Source organism: Cucurbita moschata, unplaced genomic scaffold, assembly GCF_002738365.1.
Source record: "Cucurbita moschata cultivar Rifu unplaced genomic scaffold, Cmos_1.0 Cmo_Scf00015, whole genome shotgun sequence".
NCBI lineage: Eukaryota > Viridiplantae > Streptophyta > Magnoliopsida > Cucurbitales > Cucurbitaceae > Cucurbita > Cucurbita moschata.
The window spans coordinates 3,590,921-3,605,628 of NW_019268531.1; the positions used below are offsets into that span (position 1 = coordinate 3,590,921).

General features: G+C 35.5%; 4 protein-coding genes across 14 annotated transcripts in view; 2 read left to right on the forward strand and 2 right to left on the reverse strand.

The window, feature by feature from the left end:
- Nucleotides 1-6,442, forward strand: part of LOC111453218 (chlorophyll synthase, chloroplastic-like) — a 7,920-nt gene extending 1,478 nt beyond the window's left edge. Inside the window, exons 3-17 of one of the 3 annotated variants that reach the window (XR_002712231.1) lie at nucleotides 218-306; nucleotides 401-488; nucleotides 800-885; nucleotides 977-1,063; nucleotides 1,147-1,212; nucleotides 1,292-1,375; nucleotides 1,446-1,507; nucleotides 2,042-2,117; nucleotides 2,199-2,261; nucleotides 2,372-2,453; nucleotides 3,347-3,423; nucleotides 3,690-3,737; nucleotides 4,793-4,975; nucleotides 5,183-5,257; nucleotides 6,201-6,442. Coding sequence is in view for 1 of the 3 variants with exons in the window: in XM_023094224.1 (XP_022949992.1) it covers nucleotides 218-306; nucleotides 401-488; nucleotides 800-885; nucleotides 977-1,063; nucleotides 1,147-1,212; nucleotides 1,292-1,375; nucleotides 1,446-1,507; nucleotides 2,042-2,117; nucleotides 2,199-2,261; nucleotides 2,372-2,453; nucleotides 3,347-3,423; nucleotides 3,690-3,737; nucleotides 4,793-4,855 (971 nt within the window). In the remaining 2 variants the exon portion in view is untranslated. The other 2 variants (XR_002712230.1, XM_023094224.1) reach the window with 2 other exon arrangements.
- LOC111453221 (carrot ABA-induced in somatic embryos 3) lies at nucleotides 2,626-8,416 on the reverse strand. Of its 2 annotated transcripts, none has more exons than XM_023094228.1 (3): nucleotides 8,233-8,416; nucleotides 7,685-7,925; nucleotides 2,626-2,637 (listed from the first exon to the last, which is right to left on the reverse strand). In XM_023094228.1, exons 1-2 carry the CDS (start codon nucleotides 8,345-8,347, stop codon nucleotides 7,699-7,701), a joined length of 342 nt encoding a protein of 113 aa, XP_022949996.1. In that variant the 5' UTR covers nucleotides 8,348-8,416; the 3' UTR covers nucleotides 2,626-2,637; nucleotides 7,685-7,698. The 2 variants fall into 2 exon arrangements, with proteins under 2 accessions (XP_022949996.1, XP_022949995.1); XM_023094227.1 differs by lacking the exon at nucleotides 2,626-2,637 and adding an exon at nucleotides 7,403-7,656 and having other exon boundaries at nucleotides 7,688-7,925.
- On the reverse strand, nucleotides 5,455-6,245 carry LOC111453222 (protein EMB-1). The gene is made up of 2 exons (XM_023094230.1): nucleotides 6,004-6,245; nucleotides 5,455-5,764 (listed from the first exon to the last, which is right to left on the reverse strand). The coding sequence occupies exons 1-2, from the start codon at nucleotides 6,116-6,118 to the stop codon at nucleotides 5,604-5,606; spliced, it is 276 nt and encodes a 91-aa protein (XP_022949998.1). The 5' UTR covers nucleotides 6,119-6,245; the 3' UTR covers nucleotides 5,455-5,603.
- A 1,866-nt stretch (nucleotides 8,417-10,282) lies between the features above and the next one.
- Nucleotides 10,283-14,443, forward strand: LOC111453223 (ERBB-3 BINDING PROTEIN 1-like). Of its 8 annotated transcripts, XR_002712238.1 has the most exons (5): nucleotides 10,288-10,576; nucleotides 10,721-10,805; nucleotides 10,891-11,038; nucleotides 11,167-11,214; nucleotides 11,323-14,443. XR_002712238.1 is itself a non-coding variant. In XM_023094231.1 (4 exons), the coding sequence occupies exons 1-4, from the start codon at nucleotides 10,483-10,485 to the stop codon at nucleotides 11,011-11,013; spliced, it is 258 nt and encodes an 85-aa protein (XP_022949999.1). In that variant the 5' UTR covers nucleotides 10,288-10,482; the 3' UTR covers nucleotides 11,014-11,043. The 8 variants fall into 8 exon arrangements, 1 of the variants encoding a protein (XP_022949999.1); XM_023094231.1 differs by lacking the exons at nucleotides 11,167-11,214; nucleotides 11,323-14,443 and having other exon boundaries at nucleotides 10,891-10,954; nucleotides 10,999-11,043; XR_002712233.1 differs by having other exon boundaries at nucleotides 10,289-10,576; nucleotides 10,721-11,038; nucleotides 11,167-11,390; nucleotides 11,629-14,443.
- The last annotated feature ends 265 nt before the right edge of the window (nucleotides 14,444-14,708 follow it).

The following is a 14,708-nucleotide window of genomic DNA, read 5'->3' on the forward strand; positions in this document are numbered from 1 at the left end:
TTTTTTTTTTTTTTTTTTTTTTTTTTTTTTTTTTTTTTTTTTTTTTTTTTTTTTTTCGTTTTGCTTCCTTTTTAATGTTGACCAGGGGAATACTCTGAATCTTGCAGTGTAGATTTCTCAAAACTTTAGAAACGATTAAATTTGAGCTGCTTTATTATTTTTTTTTTCTTTTCATGATTTGCTGCTTATTTATATTCTGATTATTCGCTTTGATCAGTTAAATCTCAGGCACCAGATAAAGCGCCGGCAAGTGGTGGTTCGAGCTTCAACCAGCTTCTTGGAATTAAAGGTGCTGCGCTCGAAACTGTGAGTTACCATGTCCTAAGCTTGTTTTTTAGGAAGATTTGAATGTACACATCACAGTAAGTCGTTAATAAGTTCTTCATGTCATTTTATGCAGAATAAATGGAAGATTCGTCTTCAATTGACAAAGCCTGTTACATGGCCGCCCTTGGTTTGGGGAGTAGTGTGTGGAGCTGCTGCTTCTGGTACTCAAATTCTACATAATAAGACATTAAAATTGAATTTGAAAAGTTTTTGATGAATCACTAACACATATTACCGTCAACTTATGTCTTAGTCGTCTGATGATGAGAGTGAGTTCTTATCTGATAAGAACTTTAAGATCTACTCTCATGTTGTGTATTATATGGTCTAATGCATCAATGGTAGTCAAAGGAGTGATTACACGTACAGATAAATTAGGGATAGGACTAAATGACCTTTTTTCTGCTTCATTGATTAGTTACCTCACTGAATCATTGAATATGCCTTCAATGATACATGCTTTTTTTCACAGGTAACTTCCATTGGAATTTCGAGGATGTGGCTAAATCAATTACTTGCATGCTTATGTCTGGTCCATTTCTCACTGGCTACACGCAGGTAAACTCTTTTTAATGTAAAGCTTTCCTATGACTTATGAAAGTATTATTCGTGCACAAATAAAATAGAACTGGTACTTTGGTTTTTTTAGACGATCAATGATTGGTATGATCGAGAAATTGATGCAATTAATGAACCCTATCGTCCAATCCCATCTGGGGCAATATCTGAGAATGAGGTATGAGCTAAACCATTTGATATGCATTAGCAAAGGCATATTATCCTTCCTTAATGGTTTCTTCCTTCCATAAATTTTATCAGGTTATGGCACAAATATGGGTGTTGCTTCTGGGAGGACTTGGCTTGGCTGGTTTGTTAGATGTGTGGGTAGGTTCATTGAATTGATAGAACATACTCATCTTTCATATGTATTGTTTTTCCTGAATTTCGTTCTTATCCTTCTTAGGCAGGGCATGACTTTCCTATAGTCTTCTACCTTGCTCTGGGTGGCTCTTTGTTATCATACATATACTCTGCTCCACCTCTAAAGGTAAGTCAAAGGTTTTTGTTTCTAAAATTGGATATTCTGAATGATAAGAGCATTTATTTTGTGGTTGCAGCTTAAACAAAATGGATGGATTGGAAATTGTGCTCTTGGAGCTAGTTATATCAGTTTACCATGGTGCGAAATCCTGTGATCTTTAGTAATTGGTAAATTGATATACATTGGTAGTGAATAAAAATGTCACCGAAATTACTGCAATTGACAGGTCGACAAAGTCAATTGCGTTTCATATGAAAATTTGAAAGCTTTCTTCGTATCTCTGGTCAGTGATTAATATTCACACTCATTTGAATGGCCTTGGACTTTTGAGCATATTGTTATCCTATGGGCAAAAGCTGATCAAAGGAGAACACCCTTTCTCTATTGACCATGAAATCCAATGTTATGATTACACTTATCCACACAAATTTAGATAAACGAATACTTTATAAACTTCTAATGCACTTCGAGTGAACCACGTGTTGAACTTGAATCATATACATGGAACGTCCAATCGATGGCTAGTTTGCAGTTATCTTCAATTTATTGTTTATATAAAGTGAATTGGATTGTTCCAGGCTCTACATTAATCATATGTATTACAAAATTTTCTCTGTTCTTTATAATATGATAAGTTTTCCCTTTCCAGTAACAGTTAATTTTTAATCTCAGGTGGGCAGGTCAAGCTTTATTTGGAACACTCGCTCCTGATATTGTGGTTCTTACACTCTTGTACAGCATAGCTGGAGTACGCTCAATTTATTTTTTGAGTTCCTACTTTCACAAAATCCAATACTAATGCGACTGCCTTCTGCTTTGCCTTAACCAGTTTGGAATAGGCATTGTAAATGATTTCAAAAGTGTTGAGGGGGATAGAGCTTTAGGACTTCAGGTATTTCATTCTAAAACAGTCTTTGATTTGTTAAACTAAATTTTGGTCTTATCAGACTCTTTTTGTTTTGTTATTCTATTGTCAGCTCTTATTGTTTACTGCTCTTACAGTCACTTCCAGTAGCTTTTGGTGCTGAAACTGCTAAATGGATTTGCGTTGGCGCTATTGACATAACTCAATTATCTGTTGCTGGTAATTCTTTTAGCACTGTTTTGTTCAAGGGGTCTTCACTTTAAATCCATGCGCAAAATTAAGGTCACCAGACCATTGAAAAATAAGAACATAAGTTGATCATTTCTTGGCTTCTGCCTTTCTTCTAATTTACATTTTGGAGGGTCTTCACCTTGTTTGGGTTTCATCTTTTCGTACATGCACCCTTCTATTGAATTTTGTAACAATTATGCTCTTCTATAATATCGAATCACCTCCAATGTGCCTACATCTATTAAGCTTTGTTAGCCACCGAAGGAATTGAGCAATGTTGAAAGTACTGCAGATGATATATCTCAGATTCTCAACGTAACAATTAACTGAGAGAAGGATAAGAATCCCAAAAGTTTGTTTGCAACAAGCGAATATTTAATATTCTGCATTCTGATTGTTGGAAAGATAGATTGCTTGATCTCTCTTTGCCTTCTCTACCAAAATAATATTCCTGAATGCCAAGGTCTGAAAGATGGTGTTCTTTGCTGCTATGAACTGCATTCTTGAAGGAAACGGTTAGGAATCACGGATCTATGATATTGTCCACTTTGAGCATAAGCCGATATTGTCCACTTTGAGCATAAGCCAAGGTGGGACTCCCTAAATAAGTCATTCTTAAAAACCCATGATTATTCCCTAAATTAGCCGAGGTGGACTCCCTCCCAACAATTCTCAACCAAAACCATGTATGGGTCTCTGATACTGAAGGCTTAAAAGCTATCATCCTGCCATGCGTATAAAATGAAAATTGCTATTTATTTGCGATGTAGATCCAGAAATCATAAGGACTAGAATCGGGACTTTGATCTGCAAGCTAATTACACTGTTCCCTCTACCACATTTGAAATGAACGTGACCACAAATACTATTACTTATTGCAGGTTATCTGTGGGGAGCTGGCAAGCCGTATTATGCATTAGCCCTCCTTGCTCTAATTGCTCCCCAAGTTTTTTTCCAGGTATATATACTTTTAAATAAACATCAAATGGTGTCAGTTTTCTCTTAAGTAGGCAGCCGCTGCTGAACAACTGTATAGTAATGTATGGGGGTATTATTTGGTATTCAAGTATTGAGGTGTAAATTGTGATCCCATCTCTTTCTATTTTCTTTAATTATAATTGAATAGTCGTGTTTGATTCGACAATCAGCCTTCTAGCTGAACTTTCCTTTTAGTTGCAACGAACATTAATACTCGACTAATGCATACTATTATGGTTTTTGCAGTTCAAATACTTTCTCAAGGACCCCGTCAAGTACGATGTCAAATATCAGGTACGTAAATTCTTCTTTAAAGTGTAGACTTGCGTTCATAGAAACTGCTATACAGAGCCGTTTCTCTCTGTGCTATTTGATAAAGCATTATCGTCCTGCCCTTTCCAACAACTTTAAGTGGTCCGAACCCCATGACGTCCATAATCGTGTACCTACCTGCCACTACCACGCCGGATTTGTCAGCTTCTTTATATTTCTTTTTACAGATTTTGGTGGGTTGAGTTGAGATATTTTTATATCGGGTTACAAAAAAAATTTCAATCAAAACACTTCATATTACAACTCAATGACTCGATCATAAATAGTTTATTCAAAATTTTATTTTATTTAAAATTTATAAATATATATTTTTAAAAATTACCTTAAATAGTTCTAGAATAAATGATCAAAAAAATAATTATGTTATTAAATATATATATATATTTTTTAAATGAATAATTATTGATAAATTTGAATGGGTTTATTTTAGTATAACTCATAAACTACCCAACAAACCTGTTCGATGATAAAAGTCTCACTAATTTACGGAATACGGAATGATCACGAGTTTATAAACAAATAATATTCTCTCTATTGGTTTGAGGTCTTTTAGGGAAGCCCAAAGCAAAGTCATGAGAGCTTATGCTCAAAGTGGACAATATCATACCATTGTGGAAAGTCGTGTTCATCTAATATAGTATCAGAGCGATACCTTAAACTTAGTCTTGCCAATAGATTGATAAATCCTCAAATGTCGAACAAAGGACTCCAAAAAGAAAAAGGAATCGAGCCTCTTCGAAAGTACGAAGGCAGTAAAAAATGACTAAGACTCCAAAAGAGTCGAGTCTCGATTAAGGGGAAGCGTGCTTTGTTCGAGGGGAGGTGTTGGATGATAAAAGTCCCACGTCGGCTAATTTAGGGAATGATCGTGGGCTTATGCTCAAAGTGGACAATATCATACCATTGTGGAGAGCCGTGTTCGTCTAACGCACCCAACCCATGATTGAATTGATTGAGTTCCTGGAGTCGAGTTGTTTTTCTCTCTTTTTTACCTTACGTTTGCATTAACATTTCAGGCCAGTGCCCAGCCATTTCTTGTGCTGGGGCTGTTGGTCACTGCTCTTGCTACCAGACATTAAACTCTAGCATGCGGAAAATTAAACGTACGTATGTGTACAGACATGCGTGACAAACGCAATGCCAGCAAGAGCAGACAGCAAAGTCTGCGGACGCCCCCAGCAGCAGCCAGCCCAAGTCAGGTTACACTCGCCTGGTTTGGTAAATCAGTTTTGGATCTCTACCAGCATATTTCAAAGCTTTGATTTAGGGTTGTATCACAATAAGTTCTTATTTAAAGATTAAAGTAGGAACGACATTTCATCAGTTCTTCAAAGCTTTCATCAGATTTAGTTTGTATTACACGTCAATTTTCTCGGTTTCTAATGAGATACGTCCCCTTACTTCAGGTTGCAATTGAATCAGAATATGCATACATACTGGAATTCTGTTCTCTTGCTTCCGACTGCTCGTATATTTTTCAGGTCTGCCAACCAACTATGCTGGCTTAAATTTCCTCTTGTTCATATTCTGATACTCTATTTAATGCATTTTACTTGTAACCCTCTCTCAAAATGATCAACATCGCTATAATTAATCTTGAGAACACTTAGATTGAAAAACACTTGGATATTTAGTTCTGTTTAGCCATATGTAGGATTTTAGGTGGTGTGCACTCTGATAGAAAGGACATTAATTTCTCACTTCAAGCAGAAACATCCATATACACACCCGACACTGTAGGGTAAGGCATCCAAGGACATGATTTATTCAAGATGCTCCAAAAGAAAGCACACACTTAAAAGAAAGCCAACGACATCATGAAAGCTTTTACTTAGCCCTGAACTTGGACTCGTCAATTTCAACCCCTTCCTCAGCCGCACGCTCTCCTCCTGGCATACCCGAGTTGCTCAACCCACCTTTACGGCCCATCTCTTGGTACCCTTCGTGTCCCAACTGCTCCTTCCTCGTCTGACCCCCACGGCTCCGCCCTGCATTTCACCATCAAACAAAACCTCTCTAGTCAGTTCAGTACTTGTAAGGCAGTATAAAGAGTTTCCATAGTTAGTTGCTTGAGGTGAGGATTTTAGTAGGTTCAGCTTAGAATTGGTTAGACAAAACTACATATTTTGACCGTACCCCAAGTTTCTGGCATCCTAAGTGCTCTTTTCAAAGGATTAAAAGGTGTTTTTAGAGAATTAGAAGTATAAGAGTCGACAAGTCGGTACACCTTCTGCCAGGTGCTCCTGAGCTTCGAGACTCTTCCCCCCAGTTCCGCCGGGGACGACAGTCTCCCCTTGCCTAGCCCTGGCGTCGAGTTCACATCTTTCCTGCTCCGACGACATCTCTCTCTCTCTCTCTTACTGTGTCAAATACTTAGCTTTTTCGTTACAAGATTGTTGTATGCCATCTCTTCTTGCCACTCAGGTTTATATAGAATTTGAGCTTCGTAAGTCTCAAAAAAAGGGCAAAATGGACGCTTCGGAGTGTCTACGTGGCAGATAGTGGACCATAGAGCATTGGGTGATTGACACGTAGGTGATTACTCAGTCTAAAAATGTCTTGTAGTGTCAAAAGAACGACACGTGTTGAGGAGATATTAATCTGGTAGCGGTCCCAACATCCTACCATGCCGACCCATCTATCAACATTTGTTTTCAGATGTCCTCAACTTTCTTCTCATGCATGGGTATGGCTAATTAGAATTTGATAACATGGAGTAATTATTATTATTATTATTCTTAAATACCACAATTTCTGAGAAATTTTTATGATTTTATCGGATGTTGTTTTCCCTTTCTTATATTTTTTTTTTTCACAAAAATTCCACTTCAATAAATTCTTTAAATGATAATTCTATTTTCTAGTATATAATTTCTGTTCAAAATATAATTGGTTTTAATAAATTAAATAATATTTGATAAGTACAAATACAATACAAATAATAATATATCAACATAATATTTTTAATAAAATAACTCAAACCTACTATTATATCCCGTCTCATTCAGTATTATTATGAAAAAGTAAAATTATTTTAAATATATATTTATAAAAATTAATATTGAAAGGCTATTTAGAACTATATGGAGACCGTACCTATTTTCTCACAAAATATTATCAAATTCCCTCATAATCAATAATTTTTATTTTTACATATTAATTCTTTTTCTTTTTTTAAAATGTTTATTTTATTTACAAAAGCGTTGCCTCCGTCTAAAATTAAAAGTGAGGTGGCACTGGTCAAACATCCAAATAAAATTGAATAACTCCATTGAAATTTCTCGTATAAAAAATTGATGTAATTGTTTTAGTATTTTATCAAAATATTTTAAACATATGATGAAAAAGGTTCCGGTGTGAGAGACGTTTGAAATCTCTTAAAACTACAGTTTCATTTCAATCATTAATCTTTATTTACTTTATTATTAGTTTTTATTTATTTGATTATTAATTGAATTATGAACCTTATCAACCTAAAATGTATGTTGTAGATATTACAAATGTATCCAAACAAGTCAAGATAGTCGATGTGTCTCAAAAAATACTGTCAAACATGCACGGAACATGCACGAACGTAAACTCGTTCAAGTTGTTCAAGTTAAATAACGTAAACAAATTATAAAAAATAAAACCAAATCGAAGCATAAGTTCATACTTCAAGCCACCCTACTTCTATTTCCACGTAGAAGAGAACACACGGTACAGCAAAATTCGTCCCTTCCGCAAATACCAACCCCCCCGACAGCGGGCAGCCAAGACAACCCATAAGAGATCCCCGGCCGACGTACACGTGTCGAGAAAACAAAAACCAACCATCAACTAGACACTAAACGAAATGAAAAACACCCACCCACATACATATTATTCTACATATACCAAAACGTGGTCCGCCGCCCCGATCAGACGACAAAGCCAGGGTGGTTCAGCGGTCCTTGGTCCTGAACTTGGACTCGTCGATCTCAATTCCTTCCTCCTCCACCCGCTCGGCCGCGGACTTATCCATGGTGCTCAGCCCACCCTTCTTGCCCATCTCTTGGTACCCTTCTTGCCCCATCTGCTCCCTTCTCGTCTCTCCTCCCCGGTGCCCCATCTCCTGATACCCTTCATGCCCCAGCTGCTCTTTCCTCGTCTGCCCGCCCCGGCTCCGACCTTCAACCAACCAAGTTTCACTTATCCGTTCATAACAAACAACTAATTATTATTTGGACAATAATTCTTAACATTTAAGACGTGTATAAAATTCAACCATAAGAGCGGTGATTAGTAACATGGTATCAGAGTCTACGTTCTTAAATGTCCATAACTTCCTTATGTTAATAAAATTGAACCATAATAAAATCATAAAAACTTATGCTTAAAATAGACAATATCATAGAATCGTGATTTATAACATGATGAGTATCATATCGAACCTTATCATTATAAAGAATTGTTGGTGATTCGTGACAATTATTACCTTCGGCGAGACGTTCTTGAGCTTCGAGGCTTTTCCCGCCGGTTCCGCCCGGAACCACGGTCTCTCCCTGCTTTGCTTTGGCCTCCAGCTCCGATCTTTCCTGCTGCGCCGCCATATTCCTTCTTTTCTTGCTTTCTGGTTTGTGTGTGTATATCTAAGGGTTCAAATTTTTGGAAGTTTAGATAAGTGGTGAAAAGGGACGGTTCTCGGAGTTTATTTATAGGCCGGAGAATTGGAAGAGCTCCGATGACGAAACGCCTTGTGAAATGGACACGTAATATGGCAAACGCGGCGAATTCGGGTGCGAATAAGCCATTTATTAACGACACGTCATTAAATCTGTCGTCTTTGTGCACTGTGTCGACACGTGGCTCTCTATTCTTATGCCCAACCCCTCCTAATAGATTGTTTATTGTTTGTATTTACAGAGATTTTCGTACCTTTATAAATAATATTTTGTTCATCTCTCTTACTGATGTGAGATCTCACAATCCACCTATGAAGGTTCAATGTCCTCACTAGCACACTCCTTGGTGTTTGTCTCTAATATAACAGTCCAAGTCCACGCTAGCATATATTGTCATTCCCATTAACAATTTGGATCAAACAATTTGTAACAGTTACAAGGGTTGTTTTAACAGTGTTTATCACTCAATTTTATTCATATAGACCCTTTAAGTTATTACTTAATATGATTTTATTATACTAATGGTCTTGAATTTTTTTCGTATGGATAATAAAATTAGTATTAAGATAAAATCATTAATTATGAGATTTTAAGACGTAAATCCCAACTATAAGATCCTCCCCGTCCCTCACAAATTAAGAATTGTCACAACAATAAAGTCTAATCGACATGAATTAAGAGCTCGAGTCGTTGCTTTTCTCTATGTTACTTTGAAAAAAAAAAACTTTTTTACCTTCAACCACCCGAATTTTCTATGTTCCTTTTGTTTCTCATCAAACGAACGACATCTTCTAGTCCTAGCTTGATATCGTAGAATTTTCGTGCTCTATAGCATGCCTATATCTCAATGGGCTGACGTAATTTTTCTACTACGTGTTTGTTCCCATGGTGTATTTTCAAAATTAAATATGTTATTCCACAATTGGTGCATTTATCTTTTCAACCTTAACGTTTTTTATCGGTTGGTTTCATTATCACAAGGCTTCTTTAAAATTAGCTTGGCTCCAAGACGTAAAATCCATGTTAAATTACCATTTAGCGAGTATGTTAGAACTTGGTCAGTCTCTCTCTTAGGTTAAAATTTGGCACAATTTTAACCTAGTTTTTCTCCCTTCAAGCATAGGTCAAATTAATAAAAGAAAAAACTCATACACAGTTTAAAAAAAATATCTCTAAATTTTAAAAAATTAAAAAAAATCTAAAAATTATTTTTACAGTAATTTTGTTAAGTTTAGTTAATATTTTAACGTTTAAAAAAAAAAATTAAAAAAAAGAGTAAAATATTATGTTTAAATAAATATTCATAAAATTTTAAAGGTAGTAACCTAAATTTTATAAGAAAAATTCGATATTTTTTAAGGTTATTTTTAAAAAGTTCAAAATATTGTTAAATAGTGGTATTAAGGATAATTATATATATATATATATATATATAAAAGTTTTAAAATTTTTTAAAATAGAAAGATATTAATGAAATTTTAAAAAATGAAGTATTTTTTAAAGTTAAAGTATTTGAAACGTTTAAGAATATTTTTAAAACAAATATTAACCGATTTCATTTTATATATATATATATTTTTTTTTGAAAGTTTAGAAGTATTTTTAGACTTAAAAAAAATTAAAATATTTTTGAGACTTAATTTAGCCTAATTTTTACTTAACTTAATAATTTCAATTTTTTTTTTGCAGTATATATATTATATATAGACCCAAAATGTATTTTAAGTAAAAAAAATAGAAAAAATAATAAATAAAAAACTAACACTCATTAATTCAAGTGAGTGATGAACGAATTAGAAAATTCGACCTCCCAAGAAAAAAGAAAAAAGAAAAAAGAAAAAAAAGAACCCAAAACCCTAATCAGCACAGAGCTGTTCCTAATATAAAACAAGGGCAGGCGGAGATGGAGTGAACCCTAGTTTTCTTCTCTGCATTATACTTCCAGTTCGAGAGTTGGTACTTTCAATTGCCAGTGTCTCTGTTGTTCTTAGCTGGTGAACTTGAGTGCTCCTTCCTGAAACTTTCGCTTCACATTGCTGAAACGTTTCTGAATCTCCAAAGTAATGTCGTCGGACGATGAAAGGGAGGAGGTGGAGTTGGATCTCTCCTCTCCGGATGTTGTTACAAACTACAAAAATGTTGCCGAGATCGTAAACGGTGAGTTATCTCTGTTTTTCTATTACAATCTTTTCCCCTTTTCTTCGTCATTAGCATGTCTGATTGATCCCGCGGCTTAATTACTCTTCAATGTTCTGATATGTCATTTATGATACTGTTGTTGGAAATGAAATAATCTTGTAGAGGCAATGCAGCTGGCGATATCCGAATGTAACTTAATGTTAAAATCGTTGACATTTGCGAAGAAGGCGATTTCTTTTCTCAGAGAGTAGGCTTTAAAATTAGATCTTCGAAATTTATCCAGCTTGAGCTAATCGTGTTTTAGCAAGTTCTTTTTTTGTTTGAATCTGAAGGAAAACTAGCAACATGTATAAGAATGTTCAGATGAAGATAGAACGGGCGTTGCCTTTCCAACTTGCATCTCTGAAACAAAACTGGCGGCCACTTTTCACCCCTAGTTAGCGATGAAACAGTGATGGAAGAAGGAAATATCCTCAAGATGTAAGAAAAATCCTTTTATTTGTTTTCACTCACCATGTTAGTTGAAGTGTACTCAGTCAGTGTTATGAAGTTTGACTATTGATGGTTGAAGTCAAGATTCAGGAAGTATGTTCCCTATAGATCTGAAGATAATTGAAGCAACTATATTGCACTAGTTATCAGGTAGCTTTGCCGTGGTGATATAGAACTTGGGGTTTGCCTCTTTTCCCTGTTGCTTATTTGTGTATGTCAAATTTGAGATAAAATATAAATTGTCACGAAAATCTATTGTGATCTTATGATAGTGGGTGAAGTTTCTATGGTTAAACAATCCATTTCCCCATAACTGGATTATGAAGGCAACTTTGCCGAGGTAATTTGTGACTTGTGGGTTACCTCTTTTCCCTGTTGCCTGTATTGTGTATGGTTAATTTGGAATTCTGTAGGTTGACATTTTATGTATGATGCCTACGGGGTGTCAATTGTCCAAATTACATACGAAATATATTGCCATGATAATCTCTTGTGATGTCTTAAGATAGTGGCTAGAGTTTATATTATTAACAAAAAGATATGCTTTCCCTCAACTAGATGAAGGCAACTTTGCCGAGGTAATTTGTCACTTGTGGGTTACCTCTTTTCCCTGTTGCCTAGATTGTGTATGGTTAATTTGGAACTTTGTAGGTTGACATCTCATGGATGATGCCTACGGTCCCAATTGTCCAAATTATTATACAAAATATATTACCATAATAATCTTTTATGATGTGTTATGATAGTGGCTAGAGTTTATGTTGTTAAAAAAGATATGTTTTCCTCAAACTAGATGAAGGCAACTTTGCCGAGGTGATTTGTGACTTGTGGGTTACCTCTTTTCCCTGTTGCCTAGATTGTGTATGGTTAATTTGGGATTTTGTAGGTTGACATTCCATGGATGATGCCTATGGTCTCAATTGTCCAAAATACATACAAAACATATTGCCATGATAATCTCTTGTGATGTCTTATCGTAGTGGCTAGAGTTTATATGCTTAACAAAAGATATGTTTTCCCTGTGCTAGATGAAGGCAACTTTGCCGAGGTGATTTGTGACTTGTGGGTTACCTCTTTTCCCTGTTGCCTAGATTGTGTATGGTTAATTTGGGGTTTTGTAGGTTGACATTTCATGGATGATGCCTATGGTCTCAATTGTCCAAAATACATACAAAACATATTGCCATGATAATCTCTTGTGATGTCTTATCGTAGTGGCTAGAGTTTATATGCTTAACAAAAGATATGTTTTCCCTGTGCTAGATGAAGGCAACTTTGCCGAGGTGATTTGTGACTTGTGGGTTACCTCTTTTCCCTGTTGCCTAGATTGTGTATGGTTAATTTGGGATTTTGGAGGTTGACATTTCATGGATGATGCCTATGGTCTCAATTGTCCAAAATACATACAAAACATATTGCCATGATAATCTCTTGTGATGTCTTATAGTAGTGGCTAGAGTTTATATGATTAACAAAGGATATGTTTTCCCTGAACTAGATGAAGGCAACTTTGCCGAGGTAATTTGTAACTTGTGGGTTACCTCTTTTCCCTGTTGCCTAGATTGTGTATGGTTAATTTGGGATTTTGTAGGTTGACATTCCATGGATGATGCCTATGGTCTCAATTGTCCAAAATACATACAAAACATATTGCCATGATAATCTCTTGTGATGTCTTATCGTAGTGGCTAGAGTTTATATGCTTAACAAAAGATATGTTTTCCCTGAACTAGATGAAGGCAACTTTGCCGAGGTAATTTGTAACTTGTGGGTTACCTCTTTTCCCTGTTGCCTAGATTGTGTATGGTTAATTTGGGATTTTGTAGGTTGACATTCCATGGATGATGCCTATGGTCTCAATTGTCCAAAATACATACAAAACATATTGCCATGATAATCTCTTGTGATGTCTTATCGTAGTGGCTAGAGTTTATATGCTTAACAAAAGATATGTTTTCCCTGAACTAGATGAAGGCAACTTTGCCGAGGTAATTTGTAACTTGTGGGTTACCTCTTTTCCCTGTTGCCTAGATTGTGTATGGTTAATTTGGGGTTTTGTAGGTTGACATTTCATGGATGATGCCTATGATATCAATTGTCCAAATTACATACAAAATATATTGCCATGATAGTCTCTTGTGATGTCTTATAGAGTTTTATATTATTAACAAATGATGTGCTTTCCCATAACCAAATAATGAAGGCAACTTTGCCGAGGTGATCTGTGACTTGTGGATTACCTCTTTTCCCTGTTGCCTATAGTGTGAATGGTCAAATTTGGTATATCATAGGCTGATTTCCATGGATGATGCCTATGTCCCAATTGTCCAAATTGTTGTAAGATATACATTCTGATGATATTCTCCTGTGATGTCTTATACTAATGTGTAGAATTTCTATTATTAATCAATAATCTGTTTCCCCATAACTTGGAATCACATTTAGTATAATTTGAAGCCTTTAGACTCACAGTTATGCTGTTGGAGTTTTGGTTAGTGCTTAAAATATCGTTATGTTGTGTAAATATTTGTTTAGTGCTCTTATTCCTTCAATTTTGTGGCAAATAGTGGCTGTCTCTTATGTTTTCTATATCTGCTTGTTTGACCAAGAGCCCTACATGATGATTACTTTATGGAAGCTATGGAATGTATTCCAAATGAGGCTTTTGTCATAGTTACTCTGATAGGGCATGCTACTTTTTCAGGCAATCTATTGTTTTTTAACCATCTTTATTGACATCATAAGTTGCTATCATATCTTGTGTAATGTTATTGGTCTTGGTTAATACGTAGTTGAATGTTTTGTGATTTATAAATGCCTGCTTTCTTGTGGAGTTTTCGTTTTTTCCATTGAATACGAGACGGGTTTCTATTGGTTAATTGAATCCTCTTTGGGGCTAGTTGAATGTGTTAATCACGATCTACTGCAAACCTATCCTGTCCTCTGAAAATTCTGGTAGCATTTTTTTGCTCTTTGAAATTAATTTTAATTTTGTTTCAAGTGTAATTTGTATGGTTCATTTGCTCCTCGTGCAATTGGTTACTTTGCAGGCGATCACATTGCCCACATTAAATATACAGTCTTACTAATGCCTAATGGATCTGATCGAATTACCTCTCATGCAATGCAAGATGTTTGGCCCACAAAAAGCTGTTGATGATCCGGAAATTAAGACCTGGTCAGCCCACAAAAACTGTCGACTCCATTGTTAGCATGCATGATGATTAGATTATTGAACCAAGTTTTCTTAACAACTTGGCTGGGGTAATAAAGGATTCAACATCGCAGGAATGAATTACTCCTTTTTATCTGCTTCCTCCTTTCCATCCTTTCCATTATGCCACTGTTTTCTTTTGATTGTATGTTTAACAGAGAACTTCATTCTGTTTCGTTCATTTTGTTTCGTACGTTTATAAGAGTGCTAGAAACTTCAATCTAGTAGACCATATACATTTAAAAAATTTTAAACTGTGGGGAGCTTATTAGGAAAAATCCAAAGAGACGGTATCTTCTAGTGATTGGCTTGAATTGATACACTTGTTCAATGTAGAATTTTAGACACTAAAGGAATGTGTACTTTAATACGACCTCATGTATCATCTACATATTGTTATTGGCTTAGTATACAACTTAGATCAATAAACATGTGCAACGTCTT

Excerpts from the sequence above, each read along its gene's own strand:
- LOC111453222 (XM_023094230.1), bottom strand. The coding sequence starts at position 6,118 with ATGTCGTCGGAGCAGGAAAGATGTGAACTCGACGCCAGGGCTAGGCAA. Across the intron at positions 5,765-6,003 it reads TCAGGAGCACCTGGCAGAAG|GGCGGAGCCGTGGGGGTCAG; the intron begins GTGTACCGACTT and ends GGTGAAATGCAG.
- LOC111453221 (XM_023094228.1), bottom strand. The coding sequence starts at position 8,347 with ATGGCGGCGCAGCAGGAAAGATCGGAGCTGGAGGCCAAAGCAAAGCAG. Across the intron at positions 7,926-8,232 it reads TCAAGAACGTCTCGCCGAAG|GTCGGAGCCGGGGCGGGCAG; the intron begins GTAATAATTGTC and ends GGTTGGTTGAAG.
- LOC111453223 (XM_023094231.1), top strand. The coding sequence starts at position 10,483 with ATGTCGTCGGACGATGAAAGGGAGGAGGTGGAGTTGGATCTCTCCTCT. Across the intron at positions 10,577-10,720 it reads TGTTGCCGAGATCGTAAACG|AGGCAATGCAGCTGGCGATA; the intron begins GTGAGTTATCTC and ends ATAATCTTGTAG. Across the intron at positions 10,806-10,890 it reads GCGATTTCTTTTCTCAGAGA|GAAAACTAGCAACATGTATA; the intron begins GTAGGCTTTAAA and ends TTGAATCTGAAG.